The 24,075-nt window shown below is 33.5% G+C and overlaps 3 protein-coding genes across 4 annotated transcripts; 2 read left to right on the forward strand and 1 right to left on the reverse strand.

Annotated features, from left to right (window-relative positions):
• Window positions 1–496: 496 nt before the first annotated feature.
• Window positions 497–6,560, forward strand: LOC112023846 (E3 ubiquitin-protein ligase At3g02290). 2 transcript variants are annotated; one of them, XM_065764402.1, is made up of 6 exons: window positions 497–809; window positions 1,495–1,876; window positions 2,558–2,987; window positions 3,996–4,105; window positions 4,419–4,494; window positions 6,241–6,560. In XM_065764402.1, exons 2-5 carry the CDS (start codon window positions 1,757–1,759, stop codon window positions 4,476–4,478), a joined length of 720 nt encoding a protein of 239 aa, XP_065620474.1. In that variant the 5' UTR covers window positions 497–809; window positions 1,495–1,756; the 3' UTR covers window positions 4,479–4,494; window positions 6,241–6,560. The 2 variants fall into 2 exon arrangements, with proteins under 2 accessions (XP_065620474.1, XP_023912241.1); XM_024056473.2 differs by lacking the exon at window positions 4,419–4,494 and having other exon boundaries at window positions 509–809.
• A 2,758-nt stretch (window positions 6,561–9,318) lies between these two features.
• Window positions 9,319–13,036, reverse strand: LOC112023844 (uncharacterized). Its single transcript, XM_024056468.2, has 8 exons — window positions 12,903–13,036; window positions 11,433–11,606; window positions 11,204–11,323; window positions 11,043–11,086; window positions 10,806–10,931; window positions 10,076–10,160; window positions 9,674–9,730; window positions 9,319–9,583 (listed from the first exon to the last, which is right to left on the reverse strand). The coding sequence occupies exons 1-8, from the start codon at window positions 12,978–12,980 to the stop codon at window positions 9,512–9,514; spliced, it is 756 nt and encodes a 251-aa protein (XP_023912236.1). The 5' UTR covers window positions 12,981–13,036; the 3' UTR covers window positions 9,319–9,511.
• A 2,087-nt stretch (window positions 13,037–15,123) lies between these two features.
• LOC112023855 (uncharacterized) lies at window positions 15,124–23,558 on the forward strand. Its single transcript, XM_065764411.1, has 9 exons — window positions 15,124–15,267; window positions 15,548–15,847; window positions 16,574–16,767; window positions 16,887–16,934; window positions 18,606–18,678; window positions 18,914–19,085; window positions 20,464–20,895; window positions 20,977–21,168; window positions 23,209–23,558. The coding sequence occupies exons 2-9, from the start codon at window positions 15,589–15,591 to the stop codon at window positions 23,273–23,275; spliced, it is 1,437 nt and encodes a 478-aa protein (XP_065620483.1). The 5' UTR covers window positions 15,124–15,267; window positions 15,548–15,588; the 3' UTR covers window positions 23,276–23,558.
• Window positions 23,559–24,075: the final 517 nt, after the last annotated feature.

The raw sequence follows: 24,075 nt of genomic DNA on the forward strand, positions 1-24,075 counted from the left end.
ATATATATGCACAATATTCATATACCATTTGTTTTGTAAGATATTTTAATGATTCTTTCTCATTTTAACATGTCATAACATGAAACAAGACCTATAGATAGTCGAAGCTAAAAATACCTATGTATACTACTTTTCTTTTTCCCTTTGATAGGTCTAAGTATCCTATGAATACTTCTTTATTAGAACCTATACACCTAGTATTGTCTTTTTTAAGCATGCTCTACTTCATATTTAACACTAATATTTTTTTAACAAGTAGACAAAGTAATGAATCCTTAATTAATTGAGCCACTAAAAAAATGGTACAATAATAATGTTCAAATTTATCTATACCCCTCTCTCAAAAAAAAAATTATCTATACCCCAACAATATACAATACTTTCATGTTAAAAAAAAAAAAAAAAAGTTAATTCTAATCATTAATGAATAAAGTTGGATTAGATTCCTCCACCCACCTGCACAGAGAGACAAAAGTGAGAGAGAGAGGGTTGGCTTTAATTGCGCGCTTTCATAGGCTTTTCTTTTTTCCTCAAAAGAAAGAAAAAAAAAAAAAATCCAGGCACACGCACAAACCCATTTATAGTATTTGATTTCCAAAGCATATGGTAAGTTCAGAAACAATCTAATCTGATCCGACCACCCAAATTTCGGAGTTTCAGGTTTCTCTGTCTTTGACTCCTTGTCCTTGTCTTTCCCACAAAACCCATTAATAATAATAAATAAATAAAACGCGAAAAAAAAAAATTATAATAACACGACTAGAATCTCTCTTTCTTCCTCCCTCTCAAGTCCTCAGCTCTTCCTAAAGGTACTTCTCGGTCTCTCTCTCATCGATTATCTCAAATGGGTCTCTCTTATTTTGTTGATTCTATGTGTTTTCTCTTGGTTGATCGTCCGAAATTGATAGAATCTTTCCTGGGTTTTCAATGCTATTTGAAATTTATTTGTTTTTCTTTTCAATTCTGTGTCTTTTTATGGAATGGATGTGTTTGGCTCAATTATATGTTCCATAATTATGATTTTCATCTTTGTTTGTGGGTGGATTTTTGCTGTTGTTTGATGTGATACTATGACCATTCCTTGCTGCTAAAAGAAAGAACCCTTTTCCTAAATTTGAGGAACTGTAAAAATTTTGACAGGAAAATTAAAATTTTACTTTTTGTTGAATTTTCTGGTAATTGCTTACCAATTTTGACAGTTTTTCCCCTTTTGATTTTTTAAACTTTGTATGGATAATTGGCTTGTAGCATTGCAGCAGTGATTGAGCACCCAAAGATTATTATTATTATTATTTAAAAGATTAAGATGGGGATAACTGGATTATTCTAAGAATTGTGAGCTCTGATTACGTTATTAGAGAGTAGCTTCTGGGTTCTGTAAATGGACATTGCTTATTTTGATTCATCAATTTGCTTTGAGGACACCTTTTTCACCTCCTTTTGATTTCTGTTATTCACATAATTGTTTAACTTAGTTATTTTCGTTTGCTACAGGTGAAGAAATATAGCCATAAGTTAGTAGTATCAAGAAATTTGTGATCTGTAAACAGAAGAGAGAGGGTTTGCGGAGGCTGTGGGACTTCTGCGAGCTGAGCGTCCTCTCTTATTTGTTGTTTCTTATTTATCAAAGTAGATTTATTGCGACAGGAGCTGTTTCTTCTTGAGACATATGCATACCACAATTGATTTCTGTCGATGAGATTGGAGAGTTTCTTTGGAGGGTTTTAAGTGGAAGAAAAAGATTACTGCTGGCAAAATGGGTGCTGTCTGTTGTTGTTTGAATAATGATGACTTAGAAGAGTATGTGAATCCAACTAGTGCTGTATATAGGAACTGTACATGTCTCAGTTGCTTTGTTCAGAACCTTCTTAATGTGGTATGTATCTAACTCCTATTACTCTTTTTTTCGTTTTTTGGGAGAGGGGAGGGGGATCTGTCTTCTTTGTGGGCGATATCTGTTTGAATTACAAATTTTACATTCAATACCTGCAGTTATGATACTGTTACTTAATCCAGCATTTCCCTTCTATTGCTATATTTTACCGTTGGAGTCTTTAAGTTTGTTCTCTTATTATCAAGCCTAAGAATTTTATGTGCAAGCACGTGCATCTTCAATTGTTTTCTTTTTACAAACATTTCTGCATTGTAATATACAGAAGATTATATCCAATTTTGACACTACATGGGGAAAGTGTTGCTTTTACTGCATTAGTCGTAGGTATACTATTTATTGTTTTAAGCCCTGCCCTCTGCTGTGGTTTTGTATTGAAAGCTGATGTATTACTTGCTTATTTCTTTGAAGAACTGTATACAAAGGTTGTTGAAAGAAATGGAAACATGTTAAAATATTATTTTATATTTCTCAGTTTAGGAATGTTCAGCAGCATTTGTTATTCTGAATTTGTAGGACAAGCTTATGTTGATACAAGTTCATTATGAAGCACATATTAGTCTAAAATTATTTATGAAGATATTAATGTTAATGATGAGACCATTACCTTTAGTATGAAAACATATATTTTTCTTTTGACTTTTGGGTTCTTTTCATATTTTGTAGTATACATCACTATTTAGAAGAGGGGAAGTGAATTCCATCCCTTCGTCTATTCAGGGGGCAGCATCTATGACTTCTACAGCATCACTGGACAACTCTCTATCTGGCATGTATCGTTCTCCTCCAAGGCCCTTGCCTTATGATGCTGACCCCAGATATTTCCGCTTGCAGCGGGATGGACTTGTCTCTAGACGTGAGAAGGGATCAAGTCATTCACATGAGGAGACAGAGCCTCTAAGAAGTGATGTTGATACAGATCCGGAATCTTTAAATTCAGGAGACAAATGGAATGAATCTGCTTGTGAAGATGGATCAAAAGAATACCGTTCTAAGTCCTCACTTAAGATCTCATCGGCAAAAACTACTATAACTGGAGTTGGAAACTTTTATACATCATCAGAAGATGAGGATGTCTGTCCTACATGTCTTGAAGGTAAAATTTTTTAATTCTTCTTTTAATATTCACTTTTGCATTTTGGAGAACATATAATTGTAGCAACTTTTCTGTTACTTTCTAATATGTTGGAAGGTAATTAACACAGACATGACTTGACAAGTGCTAGGACTAGATTGGGAATCTAATAAGTATTTTTGTTTATTTTCTTTTGACACCTCTCTGAAGAACTACATTTAAAAAGAACAACTCTACCGCTTAGTTAAAAGGGTCCATTTGATTCCATTCATGAATTAGTCCACTTTGAGTGTGATCCACCAAGCGTTTAACAAGTCTTGTTTTAAGTTTATTTATATATTTGAGCATTTCATTATTCAGTTATCGTGTATTAGAAAAATGTTTAGTTTTCCAAATTTAAGAGTTTGTGATGCATGTAACTGTTTTATCTTAAGAAAGGATGAAGGATGCTGAAAAACTGGATCTTCGTGCTCAAGAATGCCAGAGAGCATTGTTAATATTACAGGCCGAAAAAAAAACCCCAAAAAAGATAACCTTATTGGAAGCTATTAAACTTTTGAAAATCACAGTACAGATCTTAAAAATTTTCTTCTATTTCTAATTTAGAAAATTTTTAACCCTTAAAATTTTTTAGTATTCATGTCCTTCCAAACCTCCTATGAAAGGGCAATAGCAGATTTTCCCCAACAGCCTGATCTATAAGGGTAATTTCTGTGGAAGCTGAAAGCTAAAATGTGGTGAATCAATGGTGAATGTTTCACACAGTTCACTTATATCTCCATATTTCTTGGCCTTTTGCTAAATTGGGCTCAAAGGTGGGAGGCATAGACCTGTTGATTGTGCATTGATCAGAGTGCTATCTTAGTAAGGACAGAGGGCATATAGTCCAATCTGTTAATTCGGAGCCACATTTTGTGGATTTGTGATATGTGTTGCAATTGATACCTTATCTTTGAAAATGTACTTTTATGGAGTACATCTTTTGTTGTGTAAATTCTCACAGCTTTGAAACTTACATTTGATGTGCAGAATATACTACAGAGAACCCCAAGATAATGACCAAATGCTCTCATCATTTTCACCTGGGTTGCATTTATGAGTGGATGGAGAGAAGTGAAAGTTGTCCAGTTTGTGGCAAGGTAACTTTTTTTTTTTTTTTTTTTTTAATAGGTAAAATTTTCTTTTATGCATATTTGTTCATTGTATATACACACACAACACCATATTCGTATATGTTTGTAGGTATGTAATGTATGTATGTATCTATGCATGTGTCTACATGGGGCCACATGTATGTATGTATATTTATTTATTTGTTTGAAAGCAAGGTATGGCATCATCATTATAATTTTAAAGGAACTTGTGATGAAGGTTTGTTTCCCTACCATCCTCAAATTTCCTTAGTTTCTTTTTAGTATGTGCATATTCATTTTTCTTTTCTGATCATGATAGTATTATTCTACTAGTGGAAGAAAGATCATTGCTCCTGATCTGCATCAGATGGAAAATTAGCTCTAGAAGCATATATGTAGGTATCTTGTCACATTAGTTCTCTTTCTTTGTTAGCATAGGATGTAGAATTTTTGTTTACAAGACCCATGCCATTGGCTATATTATTAATATACGCGGGTTTTTTGGATAGACAAGTGTTTTTACCGCTTGCATAAAATTTTTGGCCGCTGATCTCATTCCATCACTTCAAGGCACAATTAAAAATTGTTGTTATCTGATTGAAAAGTCCAAACAAGTCCCTTGAAATATATTTTCAAATACCTGAAAAGGTAATTGACTATTCAGAAAAGGCCATTTATTTAAAGTTTTAATCCATGAAATCATTTTTTCCCCTCTTACTAAGTTAGATCTTCTCTTTAAAAAAAAAACGCATGTTCTTATGAGATCTCAAAATGCATTTATACTGAACAAACACTCTACATGCCCTGTGTACTGAACAAACACTCTACATGCCCTGTGTACTGAACAAACATTCTTCGTGCCCTGTGTGCATATTTTTGAGGACCAAGGTCTGCCATTTGGAAAACCCACTTAGAGATTTGATTTACAACCAATACTAGAAGTGCATTTTTTTTGTCAGTTATTGGTTTAAGAATTCAATGGTTTAAATCCATGATATCACCATCCATTCTTCTTTTGTAAGGGAAAACGATGGGTCCTTGAAATTTGATATTTCTTATTAACTGCGAGGGTAGCACAATCAACTGAGGACTATACCTCATGAAGCAGAGTTCACTACTTTGAATCTTCCCATCCCCCTCTGTTTTGGGCCAAAGCTTACTTATCAGAACCCAATATATATATAAACAGAGTTCGAATAAATATTGGTTTATCAGATGAACAGATATTTTGTAGGTTGTTTGGAAGGAATAGAATATGTGAGGAGCATTTTGTAAATTTATTGGGAAAGGGGTGGAGGATAAGAAAACTTGCAGAACACCTGAGAACCAGAGTATGTGCACGATGTGTTAGGATGCAATAGACAAAATAATTAAGGAATGGGAAGGATGTTAAGTTGCATGCAGGGGAAACTAAGGGAACAACTCCTTAAGATCGCTCTAGGAAAACTCAGTTCTAAACTGAATGGTTTGTAAAATTCACTCAAAGACCCCTTTACGAATGCCTAGAATTTGCTTTTATAGATGCAAAGTTGTGTGGCTCAGGCTAAACTACTTTATGACTACTTGTTGATAATTCTTGGCTAATCTTTAACTAAGTAATTCTTGGCCTGCCAATTACAATTTGTTACAAGAAGGAAGTAATTGTTACAAAAAGAAAGCACAAGCTGTTACAAGAGTGTATGCAATTGCTTTAATGCACTGCATCACAACAGCTAGCATCTTGAGGTATTGCTCTTCGTGTGCAGTGAAGAGATAATCAGTTTGCTGAGCTTTTGCAGCTTAATTGTAGGTGTCCTACGTGTTTTATGTATTTAACAACTGGTTTTTCAAGCAAAGCAATTAAGGTTTCATGCTTAGGTGACCTTACATTTTATTGATATGTGAAGTTTCATCATCATTTTATGAGTAACCCAAGTTGGATTGGGTAGTTCTGCAGAAATGGTGACATTATAGGTGCATCACTCATTCCTGATGATGCTTTGTAAGTTGTAGAAATTGGATGGCTTATTATTGGACCCAAAAAAAAAAAAAAAAAACATGAATTTCTAAAAGTTATATTTCTAAATTTTAGTTAACAAATTATGTTGTTTCCTTAATCTTTACTTATTCTGACTCAGTATTTTCTTGGTTGGCTTCTATAGGTGATGGTATTCGATGAAACAACATAATCTTGATTGAAAGGTTTTCGTTGTAGAGGAAGCCAGCAACATGGAGAGGAGAAAGAAAACCAAAATGTAGTCATTGTGAATATCAGAGGTTAAAGTGTTTGTTATATATAGTAAATATTAAAAATTGTTCCTCATATCGATTGTTGTGAGTACGTGTTCCAAATGTCCTTAATTCCTTCACTGTTTCTAATTGAAACAAGCTTGCAATTTTATTTGAAATACGGCTATGGTTTCTTCTGTATGGCATTATACAGAGTGTCATGAATGGACTGAGGAGAAGCATTTGAAGTCCCTCTAGGTGTAACTGTATAGCTTTGGGTTTTTCTTTTTATATTTTGGTGTTATTATTTGCATTGTTGGCTATACATCTGGTAGATGACGAGTCAAGCTTGAACAGGGCTTTCACTTTGATTATTAAAGAAAGATGCACAAGAGGCAGTCACATTTGTTTGTGCATCAGTGATCAGGGTGTTTGTGTTTGTGTGTGTGTGTGTGTGTGAGAGAGAGAGAGAGAGAGAGAGGGGACTTGAGGTCATAGCACTGATAGCAGGCCACATATATAAAAAGAATATAGGGTATAAATAAAATATTAGACAGTTTTTAAATCTTTTATAATTGAGCCCACTAAATAAATTTTATGGGGTTCAATCATATGGCATGTATTATTTTTCTTGTTTACATCAAATATTAAAATAATTAAGGTTTTTCCTCTTATAATTTACTTAGTTTATTTTAAAATATTAATTTATTCCAATGAAATTGAAATTGATTACTATAGGGCTATTATTTATTATTTTTAAATAATGACTTTCTTACTTTAACGAGTCTAGTTAAACTCTTTATTAGTTACTATAATTAATGTTAGGTTATTAAGTTTATAATTAAATTGTTGAAGATGAATAATATTTTGGACAAAGTTTAGCTACCTTATTCAATATTTTTTTTTATTGAAGGTGAATTTTGACAAATCTATCATTGGATTATATTTTCTTCTTATATTTTCCATGCATGCAAAGTTAAAAAAAAATTAAAGATCAATAGATATGTTATCAATAAATTGTTTAAATTGCAAGTTTTTGTAGTTTAAAATTATGCATAAAATATGAGTTTATAGATCATATAGTGAATAATATTCAATTGACCCAAAATTTGACACATGTATTAATAGTGTAAAGAACTTGCAATTTAACGGTTAGATTTTCAAAATATATTGTAATGTTTATTTTATTAAGATGGTAGCATTAGGCTACAATTAATTTTGTAACTAAATTTTGTTTTAATATTTTTCACAAAAATTATGGATCCATTTCTCTGGAGAAAACCAAGCATTCACAGAGATTATGTAATTTACTTGTAAAGTTTGCCTTGACTTTAAGAAGATTAAAAATAGACATGGATAGGAAATAACCGTAATTTTTTTCATTCATTCTACCCTACCAAACAAGAACAAAATATATTAATCTGCTATTTTCTGTCTCCTTGCTTTTACATCAAACCAAATGCATTAACTTTTAGAGCATTCTCATTCGATCCTCTAAAATCCATTAAAAGCCAAATAAGATGATATTGTTCACAAGATTACAAAAAACGCTATATATTTGGTTCTTTATTATTGTCAAACTTTGCAAAATGATATAATTCTCCTTTAAATTTGAAGCACCGTAGCATTTGTATTTATTACTTTTTCTTTTTTATTCAAACTTTCTCTCCTAAGAAACCTAAAAAAGACTCTTTAGCCTCTTTCTCACTCTTGGCATTGAGGCTGAGTTCCCCATCTTCAAGGTGGTGTTGGCATGGTGATCCTCACGAACACGTTGAAGTAAACCAAATGTGTGGTGGTTCTCATGGTGGTTATCACGAATGTGCTGAAGTAAACTAGTTGCAGCATTGAGGGTTGCTTAGTTGCAGTTTGTGTTTTTAATTGGGTTGGTCTTGTAGACCAATCACTCCTCGAAAGACGACTAAGAATAGACAGAGGAAGGAAGAGGGATTTCAAAAAAAAGATCTCAAGTTCAATTGCCAAATCAAACAATCATTTAAATTCTAAAAACTCAAATAATAGGGGAATTGCGGGAAAAAAGGGTAGAAATCAAGGTCCTATACCTTGTATTAGTTCTATTCGGCCTTTTTTTTATTTATTTTTTTTACATTTACATTTACTTTTTAATATAAATATTGTTTTATCTTTGAGATATTTAGAAGGCAAAATGTTGGGTGTGGGTTGCAGGTTGTTGGCCATGGTTGTTGGGTTGCAGACATGCAGTGGCGCTGGGTTTTGCATTGACAGGTTGTGGTGGCGTTGGGTTGCCAGAGGCAAGATGGTTGGGTAATTTGAGATGTTTTGATCAGGTTTTGTGATAGGTAGCTGTGGTTGAGTGATTTGGGTTGTGTTGATCCTATTTGTGAGAGAAAAAAAAAAAATAATAATAAATGCATTACAAAATATAGAATGAGATGTGGGGTATATTCTTTAAGTGGTACTTTAGAGAAAGTAGCGTTTTTGGTGGTTTATTTAGAAAAATTGAATATAAATATAAGAATATGCGAATGCTCTTTAGTAGTAAAAACACTATTTCTCAAGGAAAAAAAATTTGTCAACTTGGAGGTGTGATTCCATCCAGATTTGAAGAGGTGTGATTCTTATCTTTATATTCCCAGATTAATTTTTGAGCCTGACAGCTCTTCAAATCTCAATTTTTTTTTAAAAAAAAAAAAAAACTCTTTTGAAGTCTACAACCTTTTTCATTTCACAGTCAGCAATGTAAAAATTGTCAACTTGGAGACTTCTCATCATAATTTAAATAGGATTTTACTAATGTGTGCCCTTAGGGCACATAATAGTAAACCAATTTTGGAAAAAATTTATTGAAAATTGAACAAGTTTTGACAACTTTTTTAATTCTCAATAAAACTTTTCTAAAAATAGATTTGTTAATGTGTGCCATAACCAGACCCAAATAGGATTTTCTAAAAATAGATTTGTTAACGTGTGCCCTAAGGGCACACATTAACCAGACCCATTTAAATAATTGAAAATGTTCTTGCAAAGCATTATTAAATGAAGCCAATCTTATTCACACCATTTTACTATAAGATATACATGTCACTGTAACTGTAAACACAAGGCATAATACAGGGACCAATAAGTATCTCAACCACACATATCATAATATTAAAGCAGGCAAAGATATGCTGCCTTCTTATTAACAACTGAAATAGAGGCTTTAATCGGTAAGGTTCTCAATTAGACTACTTGGAAAGCTCTTAGAAAGACCTCTGGGGGTTGGGCACCACTCAATTTCTGGCTTCCATTAATCTGTCAAGAAAAACCAATAGTATGAATGGACCTGCTTGGGAAATTATACCGAAAAATAAAGTTCACAAATTGGGAATTTTTATCACCCACCACAAAATATGGGACGCCTGTAATACTTGCTGAGTACTTCTCAAGCTCCTCATTAACCTTAGCAGACAAAAGGAGTAAGGTTAGTTCTATCAAAAACATCAAAAGAGAACTTGTGGCGTGGTCTATTATGGAGAATACAATTCAAAAATAAAATGATTTTCACAAACATTGAGACAGGTATGCATTTGCAGAATTATAAGTTTTTACTTTCTCAGTAACCAAAAGGAGCACAGAAGAAAAAATTTACATGACACTCCAGTTGATTGCCCACATTACCGAAGAAAAAATATCTAAAACTTAAAAGTTCAACCCCAAAATGCTATAATAAGTCAGATTTTATTTTCTCCTATTATATCATCTTTGGCAACCAATTGCAGCATAAGAATTAGCAAAGAAAAAGACCTCCTTTAACCCATTGTTGGGGTCTCGAAGAAACTCTTCTGCCCCCTCTATCCCAACCTCTTTAGCAGATTCCAGAAGAAATTCCCTGCGAATATTAGTGTTTGTTAAAATCTGAGGTAAGATGTGCAAAGATAATCAACTCTACCCTGATAATAAACAAAATAAGCCTGCTGCACAGGAGGATCTTATATCCTTATTGGGTTACCCTGGCGAGGAACATTTCACGCCAAACAACTCAAGTTAAATAATAGCAAGACTAATGGTGTTTCCCAAGTTGTTTTTTAACTTTCAAATACCGGCCTCTAGACTATCATTGTTCTCATAATGGACTTTATTTCCAGGAGAGAACCAACTGGGGACCAGCAGTTTTAGTTGATTGCCAGTGCCATGTCAAACTAAAGTAGAATGGTCAATAATTGCTGAAATTTTGGTTCTAGAAAGCAATAAATTTTCTACAATTTTATTTTGATGAGTGAGTTGAACATGTGGAGCTAAAGTCAGAATGAGGATCTGTCCAGTTGTTTAGTCTCTGATAACTCATGATCTTTGAAAGAATTTATTTTTATTTTTTGGAGGTGGAGGGGTGCATTCTACATGGTATTCATGTTAAACAAAACATCAATCTATAAGAAAATTAATATTAAGCATTGTTTACAGGAAAATAAAATTTATTCAAACAGCCTAAACATTTAGAAAATATAAAGATCAAACGTTCCATAGCCAAACTTACTGGTCACCAATAAATTTTGCCTGAGTGAAGTAGCCAAGAGAGAGCACCTCCATAAGATTATGTTGCTTATCAAGACCCTGTTGCCCAGCGAAATGCATAAGCCTGTGGCTGTCTAGAGTATTTCCGCTGTGTGCATTTAAGACAATGTTAGTGGAATCTCCAATAGATTAAGGTCGCTTCATAGCTTCCTCACCTATATAAAGTTATCCATATATTTAAAACTGTTTTTATGCTTACGTGAGTCCTGAAAGGTTATATTCCAATCCATGGCCCCTAAAAACCTGAAAATTTGCAAAGCAGTCATAATTATTTATTGCGTACAATGACCAGCCAAATCAAACTTAATGCAAACAAATCAATGATATGTTTATAAGTGATTCAGAGAATTTTTGGAAAACCTCTGACATCCGAGCTTCTATCCTCTCAGTTTGAGATCCAAACTTATTCCTGTAATATTCTTTCTTATTGATGCCTTCTTTTGGGGCAGAAGGATTAAGTTGAAATGGATGCCATCTAATCTGCAAATGTAGTTGATAAAAGATAAGAGTGGGAACACAAACATGCGTGCATGTGCACGCACAAACACAGAGAGAGAGAGAGAGAGAGAGAGAGAGAGAGAGAGCAAACCTCAAAGTCATAGTGATCCTTAGATGCAGCTATAGCTTTGTCAAGATTTTTTTTGCCCACAAAGCACCATGGACACACAGTGTCTGAACTGATATCTATTTTTATAAGCTTTTTCTGAGTGTTGTTTCCTACTGACTCGGACGCAGACATGATGCCCTTGTATCTGCAAGCTTTCTGAAATATATTGATTCAGTTTTGAATGCAGTGAAGTACAGTAGTTTTTCTTCTTCACATGTTATAACTCAAGATAACATTTTCTACCAAAGAATTATTAACTGAACAAATTACAAACACATGTACTCTTGAATCGGAACCCCTGGATCAAAATGAAGCCAGGTGCATAACCCATGACTACTTGAAAAGCTGTATTATTCAAAGCACAAAATTTTTATTCAACACAAATCCTAATTTTAAGCAGTTGAAATATGTCAATAAATCCTGCCCTTCAGTCCAAGCAAGGGCCTTCTTTTCTGTGAGACTCTGCTTGATGTTTACATCTATGTAAATTATTACTACCTCCAGTAGTACTTCTGCCCTAAATTCACTAACTTTTAAGCAACCTGAGAGCTACCTGAAGAACAGGACTTAAAGTCTAGTCATGACAAAGAAGAAGGAAACCGCATGCTATTCAAATGACCACCCAAGGACTCTCCTCCATAATGCCTCATATTCAATTACTAATTTTACAAAGGAGCAGAGAAAACAAAAGGAATCATTTTTATTTATTTATTTATTTTTAAAATTTTATAAAAAGAGCCTTATAGCTCAATTGACACCTCTTAGTATTTTCAACAAAGACGTTTAAGGTTCAAATCCTTCCTTGCCCAATTATTGAATTATAAAAAAAAAAAAATCTTTCATTATCAGAGAGGTACCCTTTTGTCTTACTCATTAATCTAGCCCTATATTTATTTATTTATTTTTAATTTAAAATTTAAAATACCCTTTCTTTGTGAAAATTAAGAATGAAATCTTCCAACAACCCTTATCTAATCTAGCCATTTTAATCAGATTTCGCAACACAGTAAAAGGAAAAGAAAAAGGTCATCAAAATGATCTCATTTTAAGAATTAGCACCAACAAAGACAATTAAAAGCTACCCCACAACATCAATTAGGAGATTTTCTTTCTTTCGATTATTACACATATCAGAAAGAAAGAAATTAGAAAATAAACATGACAAATGGACATGAGTTTGCTACACACAACTATTCCAAGAATTTCACTTCCCATGACACACCCCCCAAAAAAATAATTCATATTTTAAGCATAGAAGATGAAGACTGATTTTTTTTTTCCTTCTTATATGCAGAATTTCAGCCAAAGCATCATATAGTGGCAGAAGAATACTATATAAAGTATTGGAAATTAATTCTCAAAAAAAAAAAAATTTATGGAATAAAAAAAATGAAAAATGAGAAGAATTGAAAAAGTGGGTATTGGAAATGGTAAGGAATAGAGAAATGTTACCTGAAAGAGAAGAGAAGAGAATAGAAGAGAAGGTGAGACTTTGTGGAGGAGATTGGATTTGACACACACCGAACGCATTGCCAGTTCAATAAATACTTTTTGAGGTTTGATCTTCTCAAATGAAAGGGGCGACCGTTTTCATTTTCACACGTCACCTTTTACCAACTACCCCCGTTTAGGGGTTTTTTTTTTTTTTTAATAAATTTTTTAAATTCATTTGTATTTTTTTAAATGTTATTTTTTTTATGAATTTAAAAATGTTATTGGTAATCTGAAAATGATTAATCACATTTTTGCAATGCCCAAAATATTTTTGTAATTATTTAAATAATCGCCTTAAAAAAAAAAAAATACACTTCTAGGAAAGGGTATGATTTTTTTGTGTAGGCAAAGTTGGAAACTTTCAACTTTGCTAAATTACTATTTTTATATACGTATATATGAAGAGGATTAAAAAAGTTAGTTATTATTTTTTTTTTGTCAAAAATATCCCTAAATTAATTAACCAACAACTTAAAAATGAGGTTAAAATAGTAAATTGGACAAAGAAAGTTAGTTATTATTTTTTTACTGTTAAAAATACCTCTACCTAAAACTTAAAAATGAGGTTAAAATAATAAATTGACAAAAATAATAAATTCCTACTTCTACATTGAAATGCATTCCTGTATTTAATAAACTCCTAATTTTACATTGATTTAAATTCCTAATTCTACTCACTGACTCCCTACAAAATATAATCACTATTTTGTTAGTTTTAAAACTCCTCAAATTCACAAAACTCACCCCACGTATTCATATATATATATATGAATATATGTATATATATTTTTTTTACTTCTTGATGATGTAAAGTAATCTTTACCAAAAAAATAGAAGAGCCTTTGAGCAAGCGCTCATGGGTGTGCTCAGAGGCTAGTATTTTTTAAAGTAGTGTTTAGTAAAATTATCACTTGAAACAATATTAATCTTATTTTATCCTATATTTTGTATGCAAAAATATTTATCATATTTTTTATTGGTATGTTACCATATTTATTTTAGTTTAAAAATACAAATGGTACATTCTAAGTTACAATGAAATTCATTTTAATCCTCTAATTTTATTTTTTATTTTCTTTCAATTGAGTTTTCTAAATTTTAAATTTATTCAATTCAGGTTTTTTGTTCAATTCCATTAAAAAATTGTTGTCAAATATAGAATTAATTAATGAAAAATTTTAATATAAAAAATTTATATTAATTTTATACGAGAAAAATATATTTTTAATGACAAATTTTTAATAACAAATATAGAATTAATTAATGAAAAATTTTAATATAAAAAATTTATATTAATTTTATACGAGAAAAATATATTTTTAATGACAAATTTTTAATAAAATTGACAAAATGCTAGAATTGGATAAATTTAAAACTTAGTGAAGTCAAATAAACGAGAATAAAGTTAAATTATTGAAATTCATTTCAGTACTTAAATGGGTGGTGGCAATTTATGTTTGTGTATCGGATTTGTATTGTGTTAAGTCATGAGTATTTGACTATATAGGTCAACCCTAACCCAATATATTTATTAAAAAGATCATGATTCTTCAACTGTAATATAACCCTATTAAACGGGTCAGTATTGTCGACTTATTTATCAGATTTTATCAAAATGAAAAAAATAAAAAACTAATTTTAGTATTACTTAAATTGATATGAATTATGAAAAACCAAACAAATAAATATTTTTAATATAAAATTTAGAACTAACGAGTAACTGCATCACAAATAATCATTTAAAACTAAAACATATCTCAATATCACAAATAATCAATTATAATATGTCAAAAAAAATAAACCACAACAACTAATAGGTTTATATACATAAGATTTGAAGGATATATTGGTAAAATATCATTTAATTAATCGGGTTAAATAGATCAAATGAGTTCTATATGATGGACATTAATTCAACCCGTTTATTAAACGGGTCAGTCGTATCAATCCAAATATAATATGAACCTATTAAATCTTAGTCCATAATCTACTAATTTCATATTTGGATTATTTTTGTCCAATTTTTACAACCCCTACCAACTTAAACGGCAACTTGGATTTTAACCTCTATTTTATTTTTTGGAAAAATCTTACTATATTTATAAGAAAGTGAATTTCGTAAACGTGTCAGACCGGTTATTTCTCTAGAAGATTCTTTAGGCCTTAATCCAAAAAAAAAAAAAAAAAGAAAAAGAAAAAGAAAGAGAAAGATTCTTTACGCCATACTGTGCATTGACCATCGAACCGTGCCTTCAATTCACACAAACTCAAGTTTTTAGTTTTCCAAATTCCGATTTCCAGGAATTCACACACCCAGATTCAGGTACGTGCTGTTTTCACAAATTCATTTTCACCATCGAATTTCTAATTCCCCGGAAAATTTTTTTGTTTTTGTTTTTGCATTCTGTTATCACATGACAACACGTGGCAGCTAAACTCTGTTTGGTCGCCGGAACAGACTTTCCCGTTTCTTAATTCATTTCCTGCAAAATCACAACACCACATTACATTTCTAATTTCAGAAACAATTTATGTTTGTTTGTTTTTTTCTTCCGTGCTTTTTCAAAAATCATTTGATGTGATTGATTTTTAAATATATTCAGGCTCTCTCTAATTTTTGTGTATATAATTTAAAAAAAAAAAAATGGATGAAATATTTGGGGCAAGAAGAGCAACAAGCGAAGCAACAACAAAGAAGAGTGCAATATATGTGTGGGGTTACAATGAGTCCGGACAGACTGGCAGGAAAGGCAAGCAGTGGCAATTGAGGATCCCTAGGCAGCTTCCTCCTCAGCTTTTCGGGTGTCCGGCCGCCACGGGACCCAATTCGCGGTGGTTTGATATTGCTTGTGGTCGTGAGCATACCGCGGCTGTCGCCTCTGATGGGTCGCTTTTCACTTGGGGTATAATCTATTTCTTCATTGCATTGCATACCCTTTTGTGTTTGTTCATTGCTTATCATGATGAGATGATTATAATGTTATGGCTCTTTTTTATTGGGTACAATGTATTTAGCACGTTGCCATTTGAAATAGATCCATTTCAAGCTGTATAGAATGCCCCATTATTTAAAAATTAAACGATGTGGCAATTTATGCACCGTTAGTTTCCGTGAAGCGGGTGAAATGGAGAGGATTTTGTTCCAAGTGGTAGACTAAAGCTAGTTGGAGAAGCTTAAGATGATAGGAAATGGTGAATTTAATCTCGTAGCCATTCTTTTAATGCGTGGATTAGATAGGTAAAATTTCTCTAAGTACAAATTTACATATCACTAGGCTAGGAGGCTATTGGTGGCATTCTGGCCTTTTGATATCTAGCGAATTACGTGGAACAACGTGCTTAACAATTGTGTATTAGTAATAGTTTGGTTGAAGGCCATTTTGTTTGTGGCAACATGTTCTTCTTGGTTATAGTTGGTTTTATTTGTGGTTGTAGCTAAATTTTTTTTATGGGGTAGTAATATTTTTATTTTATTTTTGCAGAAATGGGGTTTTTTGTTTTATTTTTGGTTGTAATATTATTATCACTAAGATAGCATCGTGTCCTTTTACTGCATATATCATCATGTTGTTTACTGATTATACAACATAAGTGGCGAAGAATCTTTATAAATGTATTCCATTGTCTAGGGGCCAATGACTTTGGTCAATTGGGAGATGGAACTGAGGAGCGAAGCAAGCACCCTAGAAAAGTGAAACAATTGCAGACAGAATTTGTGAAATCTGTGTCTTGTGGAGCACACTGTACTGCTTGTATTGCAGAACCTCGTGAAAATGATGGAACCATCTCAACAAGTAGGCTCTGGGTTTGGGGCCAAAATCAGGTAGTATCTGTAATTCTTTTGCATCCTCCACACCACCCCGTTCCCTCCCCCCCCTACTAAATGTTCTTTGGCAGATAATATTTTATAGCATTATTTATTTTGTTCTACTTCTCATACAGGGATCAAATTTTCCTCGCTTATATTGGGGGGCCTTTTCTCCTAACACGGTATTTTATATATTTCTTGTTAAGTTTGATTTTATTATTTATGCGAGTTTTTGTTTTTGTTTTTTTTGGTAGGGGAGGTCCAAATTGTTGACTTTTGGTTGTGGATACTATAAAAAAATATCTACTTAAATTATTTCTCAGGAAAAAGAAAGGACCGTATATGTGAAGCAAATTATAGAGTTCATTAAAAGTAGCTTGAAATAGAAGACAATCCGTCCTCAATTTCTCAATATGGCATTCTGGCCTTTTGATATCTAGCGAATTACGTGGAACAACGTGCTTAACAATTGTGTATTAGTAATAGTTTGGTTGAAGGCCATTTTGTTTGTGGCAACATGTTCTTCTTGGTTATAGTTGGTTTTATTTGTGGTTGTAGCTAAATTTTTTTTATGGGGTAGTAATATTTTTATTTTATTTTTGCAGAAATGGGGTTTTTTGTTTTATTTTTGGTTGTAATATTATTATCACTAAGATAGCATCGTGTCCTTTTACTGCATATATCATCATGTTGTTTACTGATTATACAACATAAGTGGCGAAGAATCTTTATAAATGTATTCCATTGTCTAGGGGCCAATGACTTTGGTCAATTGGGAGATGGAACTGAGGAGCGAAGCAAGCACCCTAGAAAAGTGAAACAATTGCAGACAGAATTTGTGAAATCTGTGTCTTGTGGAGCACATTGTACTGCTTGTATTGCAGAACCTCGTGAAAATGATGGAACCATCTCAACAAGTAGGCTCTGGGTTTGGGGCCAAAATCAGGTAGTATCTGTAATTCTTTTGCATCCTCCACACCACCCCGTTCCCTCCCCCCCCTACTAAATGTTCTTTGGCAGATAATATTTTATAGCTTTATTTATTTTGTTCTACTTCTCATACAGGGATCAAATTTTCCTCGCTTATATTGGGGGGCCTTTTCTCCTAACACGGTATTTTATATATTTTTCTTGTTAAGTTTGATTTTATTATTTATGCGAGTTTTTGTTTTTGTTTTTTTTGGTAGGGGAGGTCCAAATTGTTGACTTTTGGTTGTGGATACTATAAAGAAATATCTACTTAAATTATTTCTCAGGAAAAAGAAAGGACCGTATATGTGAAGCAAATTATAGAGTTCATTAAAAGTAGCTTGAAATAGAAGACAATCCGTCCTCAATTTCTCAATCAAGAGCAATAATTTTTAGCTATTATGGTTGGATGTGTCCTTTTGATATTTATATGGATTAGTTTTGAGGCACCATTGCTTCTTGTCAGTTACAAGAAAAATAGGTATTAAAAAAATATAAAAAAGTTTCCTTCTAAACGTTTACTTTTTTATTTATTTGTTCTTTCCCAGAATCAAGGGAAGGGTTACAGTCATCTATTTCGTAGAATGTATATGCTGGGGATACCTTTCACTTGAACATATATCTAAGAGTCATATTCATGACTTCACATGTTAGGTTTTCCCAATTTTGAAAAATTATATTCACAATTGGCATTACTGAAACTGTTTAGTTCATGAACAGAGGAAGTTTTTATCATGGGTTTTGTTCCATCAAATCTTTTAAATTTGCTGATCATCATTTTAATGGACAATTAAATTGTAATTTCTTGTCAAGTGTCAGCCTCTGTTTACATTTTTCTTGGTTAGTTGTCCCTTAAACCTGATTGTATAGTACATTTATTGCAGATTATCCGTCAAGTGTCCTGTGGGGCAGTGCATGTGGTGGCTTTATCGGAGGATGGCCTGCTACAAGCGTGGGGTAAAGTGTCTTTTAAAATCATGAGTTACCATTGTTTTAATTAAAGTAATTGTAAACTTTGTAATTATTTTAGCACTGGCAGTTCTATGCTTAACTCTTTGTTCTTATGATGTTTATGCTTGTGCATTCTTTTGGTAATAGATGGGTCATACGATATAGGAAAGGAAACTTGTGTTTGTACTCTAGTTTCCTGATACATATTAATCAGAATTTTATCATTGTTCTGAAAAACCAGGCTACAATGAATATGGTCAGCTTGGCAGAGGTGTTACCTGTGAAGGACTACAGGGAGCTCGTGTAATAAATGCTTATGCGAAGTTCCTTGACGAAGCTCCTGAGCTTGTGAAGATTACCCAAGTGTCATGCGGGGAGTACCACACTGCAGCAATATCTGAAATAGGCGAGGTGTAAGTGATCTGTAGGACTTTTTAGGTGGAGATAAGTTCTACATATAAGCATGAAAATTGTGGTTATCCGCATGGCACATGTAAATCAGAAGGTTTGACAAAATCTTCTTATGGGAATCTCACGCGTAGTCAGGAGAACGGATGCCATGGAATTGGGATGCATTTTTGATATGCAAGTCTGCTGTCCTGCTAACTTGGTTATACCATTGAAAGCTTAATTTCATTCCAGCTATATAGCTGTTTCTGCCACTAACTCATAATCATGCTAAAGTACTCTTATGCTTGAATTTTATCCTGAGCTATAGGTGTGCTGCCAAAAATAGAAAGAAAAAAAAATTCTGTAGGGCCAGAGTGGTTTGTATTATAAGGCTAAATTACAAATTACTAATTTTGCCAAAATTCAATTCAGTTTTGTAACTTCTGATTTATTCATGTCAGTCGGTCCAATAATTTTTACTTTTATTCAATGTTGTCCTTTTGTCTAATTTCATCATATTGTGTCAATAGGTGTCCTAAAATGATATCATTTTGGAAATTCATAAATAACAAAAACTGCATCGTTTTGGGACACATTGAAAAATGAATGGAATTTATAGGACTAAAATGAATAAATTAGAAGTTACAAGACTGAATTGAATTTTGGACAAAATTAGAGGTAACACACATGTTATTGCAGTTCTCCTCAATTGTTCTTCTTGATAACCCAAGTTGGCTAAAACTCGCAAGTTGAAAATCTCACCATCTTTGATGAATTGATTTGGTTATTATTACATCACAGAATGCTAGAAAGATAGTAAATATGTGATTTTGTGTGTGCGTGTGTGCATTTGTATATGCGCATCCATTTGTGAGATGCACTAATATCCCTTCTCTGAAATGGGACCATCTTCATAAATATGTGATATAAAAATGAACTCTTAAGACAAACATTAATAATGGATAATAATTACCATAGATAATAAGTGATTCTTTTTGGCTGGGATGCAGACACACGTGTGTGCCTGTGTGCGCACCTATGCTTGCGTGTCCTGATTTGTTTTTCAGTGACCCCTACATTTATTATCGTGATTTTTTTTTTTTTTTTGATTGGTAAGTTACACACACATCCAATGGGTCTTGAATCCACGACCTCACCCTCCACTAGCACTTTTAAGGGGAGGAGGTGCCAGTGAGCTAGGGCTCATTGGCTTATTATCATGAATTTTGCACGTATAAAGTTAAAATTATTGGATTTTCTATTAGATAATGACAAGTTTCTGTTAATAAGATTAGATCTTCAAAGCTCTCTTGTTTTTTTCCTCTTACTTTTTTGGTACAACTGTTAGTGTTTGACTTACATAGAATTCTTGATCATGATAATTTCCTTTTCTCATCACAGCTATACTTGGGGGTTAGGAAATGTGGGTCAACTTGGGCATTGTTCCCTCCAGTCTGGGGATAAGGAGTTATTGCCTAGGAGAGTGGTTGCCCTTGATGGAATATTCATAAAGGATGTTGCTTGTGGTGGTGTACATACATGTGCTGTGACTTTGAAGGGAGCTCTTTATGCTTGGGGTGGTGGTCAAGCAGGGCAGTTAGGCCTTGGCCCCCAAACTGGATTCTTTTCATGCACTCCTAATGATTCCGATACATTTTTCCGCAATTTCCCTGTTTTGGTTGTCCCAAATGGTGTGCAACTTGTTGCATGTGGACATTCCCACACTCTAATTTCCATGAGGGATGGAAGAATCCATGGATGGGGCTACAATAACTATGGTCAGGCAGCTAATGATAAATCTACATATGCTTGGTTTCCATCACCGATTGACTGGTATGGTATAGCTAATATCATGATCAGTAAGGTTTTCACAGTTATATTGCCTCCTATGCTGATGAAAATTCTACATTGCAGGTGTGTTGGGGAAGTGCGAAAATTAGCAGCTGGTGGTGGCCATTCAGCTGTGTTGACTGATGCATGTTCCTTAAAGGAGTTGTGTGAGTTTAGCCTTGCAGATGGTGTGACTCTATCAAATGCTTCTGTGATTGAGGATGTTGCTTCCAGAACAGGATCAGATTCTTTGGCACGTCTTTGTGAAAGATTAAGGTAATCTCTTGTTTATGGCTGATGGATATCTGCATTGATTTCTACATTTGAGTATTTGGAAACTGAAAGGTGCTTGAAGAATAACCAAGGTTATTCTTCACATTATTAATATCTGCTCTCTTTAAACCAAGAGCTCATGCCATGAGTTCCTTTTTCTTGAAGCTTAACCTAGGGGGAATTAATTGTGCTCAAAATTTAGGGTTTCCAAAGGGTTGTTATGAAAAAGTTATTGGATTATACTTTTCCTTGTGCTTCTTAAAATTGTTATGACTTTTGTGTGAAGAATCTTACACACATGCGCCCAGATATACTAGTAATAAAGAAAAAGCTGCAAAAATATACAATAAAATTGCAGGTTAAAATACAAATTATTCCTCTTAACTTTTAGGTTGCTGTCGTTTTGGTTTTTCAAGTATCAATGTTGAAAATTTGACACTTTTTAACTTCTGAATTGTTAATTTGGTCCTTCTGTCATGCTCTGTCAACTTCTCCGCTGTTTAGTTTGTGAAACAATGCATTTTTTCTAATTTTTACAATCTTTGATGCTTTTTTAAATAAGTAAATCGCCCACCAAGATGGCCACATGCCCCACTAAAATGACTTTGTTTTAACGGGTGCCACTAGATGCCACTTATGGAAAAAAGAACTGTCCCCATACCAATGCTTACATCCATATCCATACACCGTTGCCCTCCACAACCGTCACTGGCTCACTGCCTCCCTAAGACTATTCATGGCCCAAATATCTGAAATCTAGTCACCCAAAACAAACACCACAGCAGCTCAATGGCCAAAAAATACCCAAAGCTCATTATCTGAAATGCACAAAATCCAATCCTTTTGGCGCCACCCAAAGTTAGCCAATTTACACCCATGGCCATTGGCCATCCTGACAACTCAGGTGGCACCCAAGCAACATGACAACCATGAATTGAGACAAACAAAACCAAAACACCAAAAATAATCTCTGTACGGCTGATCAGCCTAATGCTAACATGAGCACAAGAAGAGTTTGAAAAGTCAAAGAAAAAAAAATGGGAAAAATTAATATCCACACATTTCAGAGGAGCCATCCCAAAATGAGCTCCTGTTGGGTCCAAGCCTAACCCAACTGCCGAAGCGTAGAATCTTGTTGAAGGTGTTGATGCTGTCATTCCTAGTTTTGAATAAATGCTCATTATTGCTGCTATTTTTAATGTGCAAGAACAAAAACATGGTCTAGCCTTCCTCTTCTTACATCTAATATGAAAGACCCTCTAATTGTTCCTCCTCTAAGCTTGGCCTAGGCCTCACTTGTGATGGAAAATTCCACATCACAATGTCTACATCTTGAATTCTTCCATCATTATTATTATCTATTTTATTTTTTTATAAATTTTCGAAAAATTCAAAAACTTGAAAAATGATGTGTTGAACACTTAACAGTCTGCAGTAAATTGATTTTGACGGAAGGGTTATATTGATATCCTTTCAAAAGTAAAGGGTTTAAATTGTTAATTTTGAAACTTGAGGGACCAAATTGACTTCAAGCTCAAGGAAGGGAATGAAATGTATTTTAGCCAATTTTTATTTGCATTTGTTTCATCCTTTAGCATTATATATCAAAATCATATATTTAAATATAAAACGCACATTTAAATTGCCCAGTAGAGTTCTGTTAAGTAGTTAACTTCAGTGACCTCTCTCTCTCTCTCTCTCTCTCTCTCTCACACACACACACACACACGCACGCACGCACGCACACAATTACCCAAACCCAACCATTTTCCTCTCACATGCATTATTTACATGTGACATTTGCCTAGTTTTTGTGAGTGGATAATGTAGTTATTGCATATTCCATCGCTACCAGTTGTGTGGCCTCAGACTGGGATTATGTGGCAATTTCCTCATTGGTTTGTGTTTGTTTTATTTTTCATGCTTGCCATGCTTAAGTATGATACAGATACCATTGCATGTGTTACAAATAATACATAGAAGAGAAGGGGGTGGTGGGGAGGCGTGATGTAGATGCCATTGCTAACTTCTTTGTTTTCACAGGGAACATATGCTTGATGGCAGTGAAAGTGAACATGTAGCTGATGAGGTCAATGGTATGCAGAACTGAAGAAACAATTGAATTGGCTTAAGATGGCTGATCATTGTTAATTTGTTATAGTCATTTTTTCCTTTTGGTCTCTTTTATTAGACCAATTTGGTTAGGACTTTAAAATCAAGTACTGCTTTATTCAAATGGGTTAGGGGAATCTCATCTTTAATGAACATATAATTCACCCAGTTTGTAATTCTGATACTAATCTGATTAGGAAATTAAGTCAAGAACGATAATAAGATGGTGAAGTTTGTACTGTTGAAACTTTAAGGTTACTGGATTCGAGCAGTTTGTTAAAGAGTTTTTAACTTTAGCCACTTCTTATTCAGCAACCCAAAAAACAAAAAGCCACTTAGTTATCGGTAACTTTGTGCATTTTTTGGGAACTGTAGTGTTGAGCTGCAGTGCAATTAGACATGGGTTTGAATTTCCTTGTTGAATCATGGCTTTTATTAGAGTGGATTCTATACTAAGAGAAAGTATCTCTTGTTAATGCTAGCTGCTCACGACAGGTGGATGACTGAAGGTGGCTTTTCTACTTGGGCCTGTGTAACCATAATAACATCCTACCTTTGAGTTCAATGAGTCATAGCTATCCCAGTTTTGTGGGGGTAACAATGAGCGCTAAGCTGGTATTTCACCCGCGCTTCCCATTGCGGGAGTCAAAATCTAGGATCTAGGGCCACCAAATCACTTGAGTAAGCCTGGTGACCATTGAACCATCCATAGCAGTGAACAGTGAGGTTGATGCACTTTTTGATTAGTGATCTTCTCTATATTACTTACCAAAAAAAGGAGAGATCAGCTCTACTTGA

The sequence above is a fragment of the Quercus suber genome, unplaced genomic scaffold (genome assembly GCF_002906115.3).
Source record: "Quercus suber isolate HL8 unplaced genomic scaffold, Cork oak 2.0 scaffold_22, whole genome shotgun sequence".
NCBI classification, from domain to species: Eukaryota; Viridiplantae; Streptophyta; class Magnoliopsida; order Fagales; family Fagaceae; genus Quercus; species Quercus suber.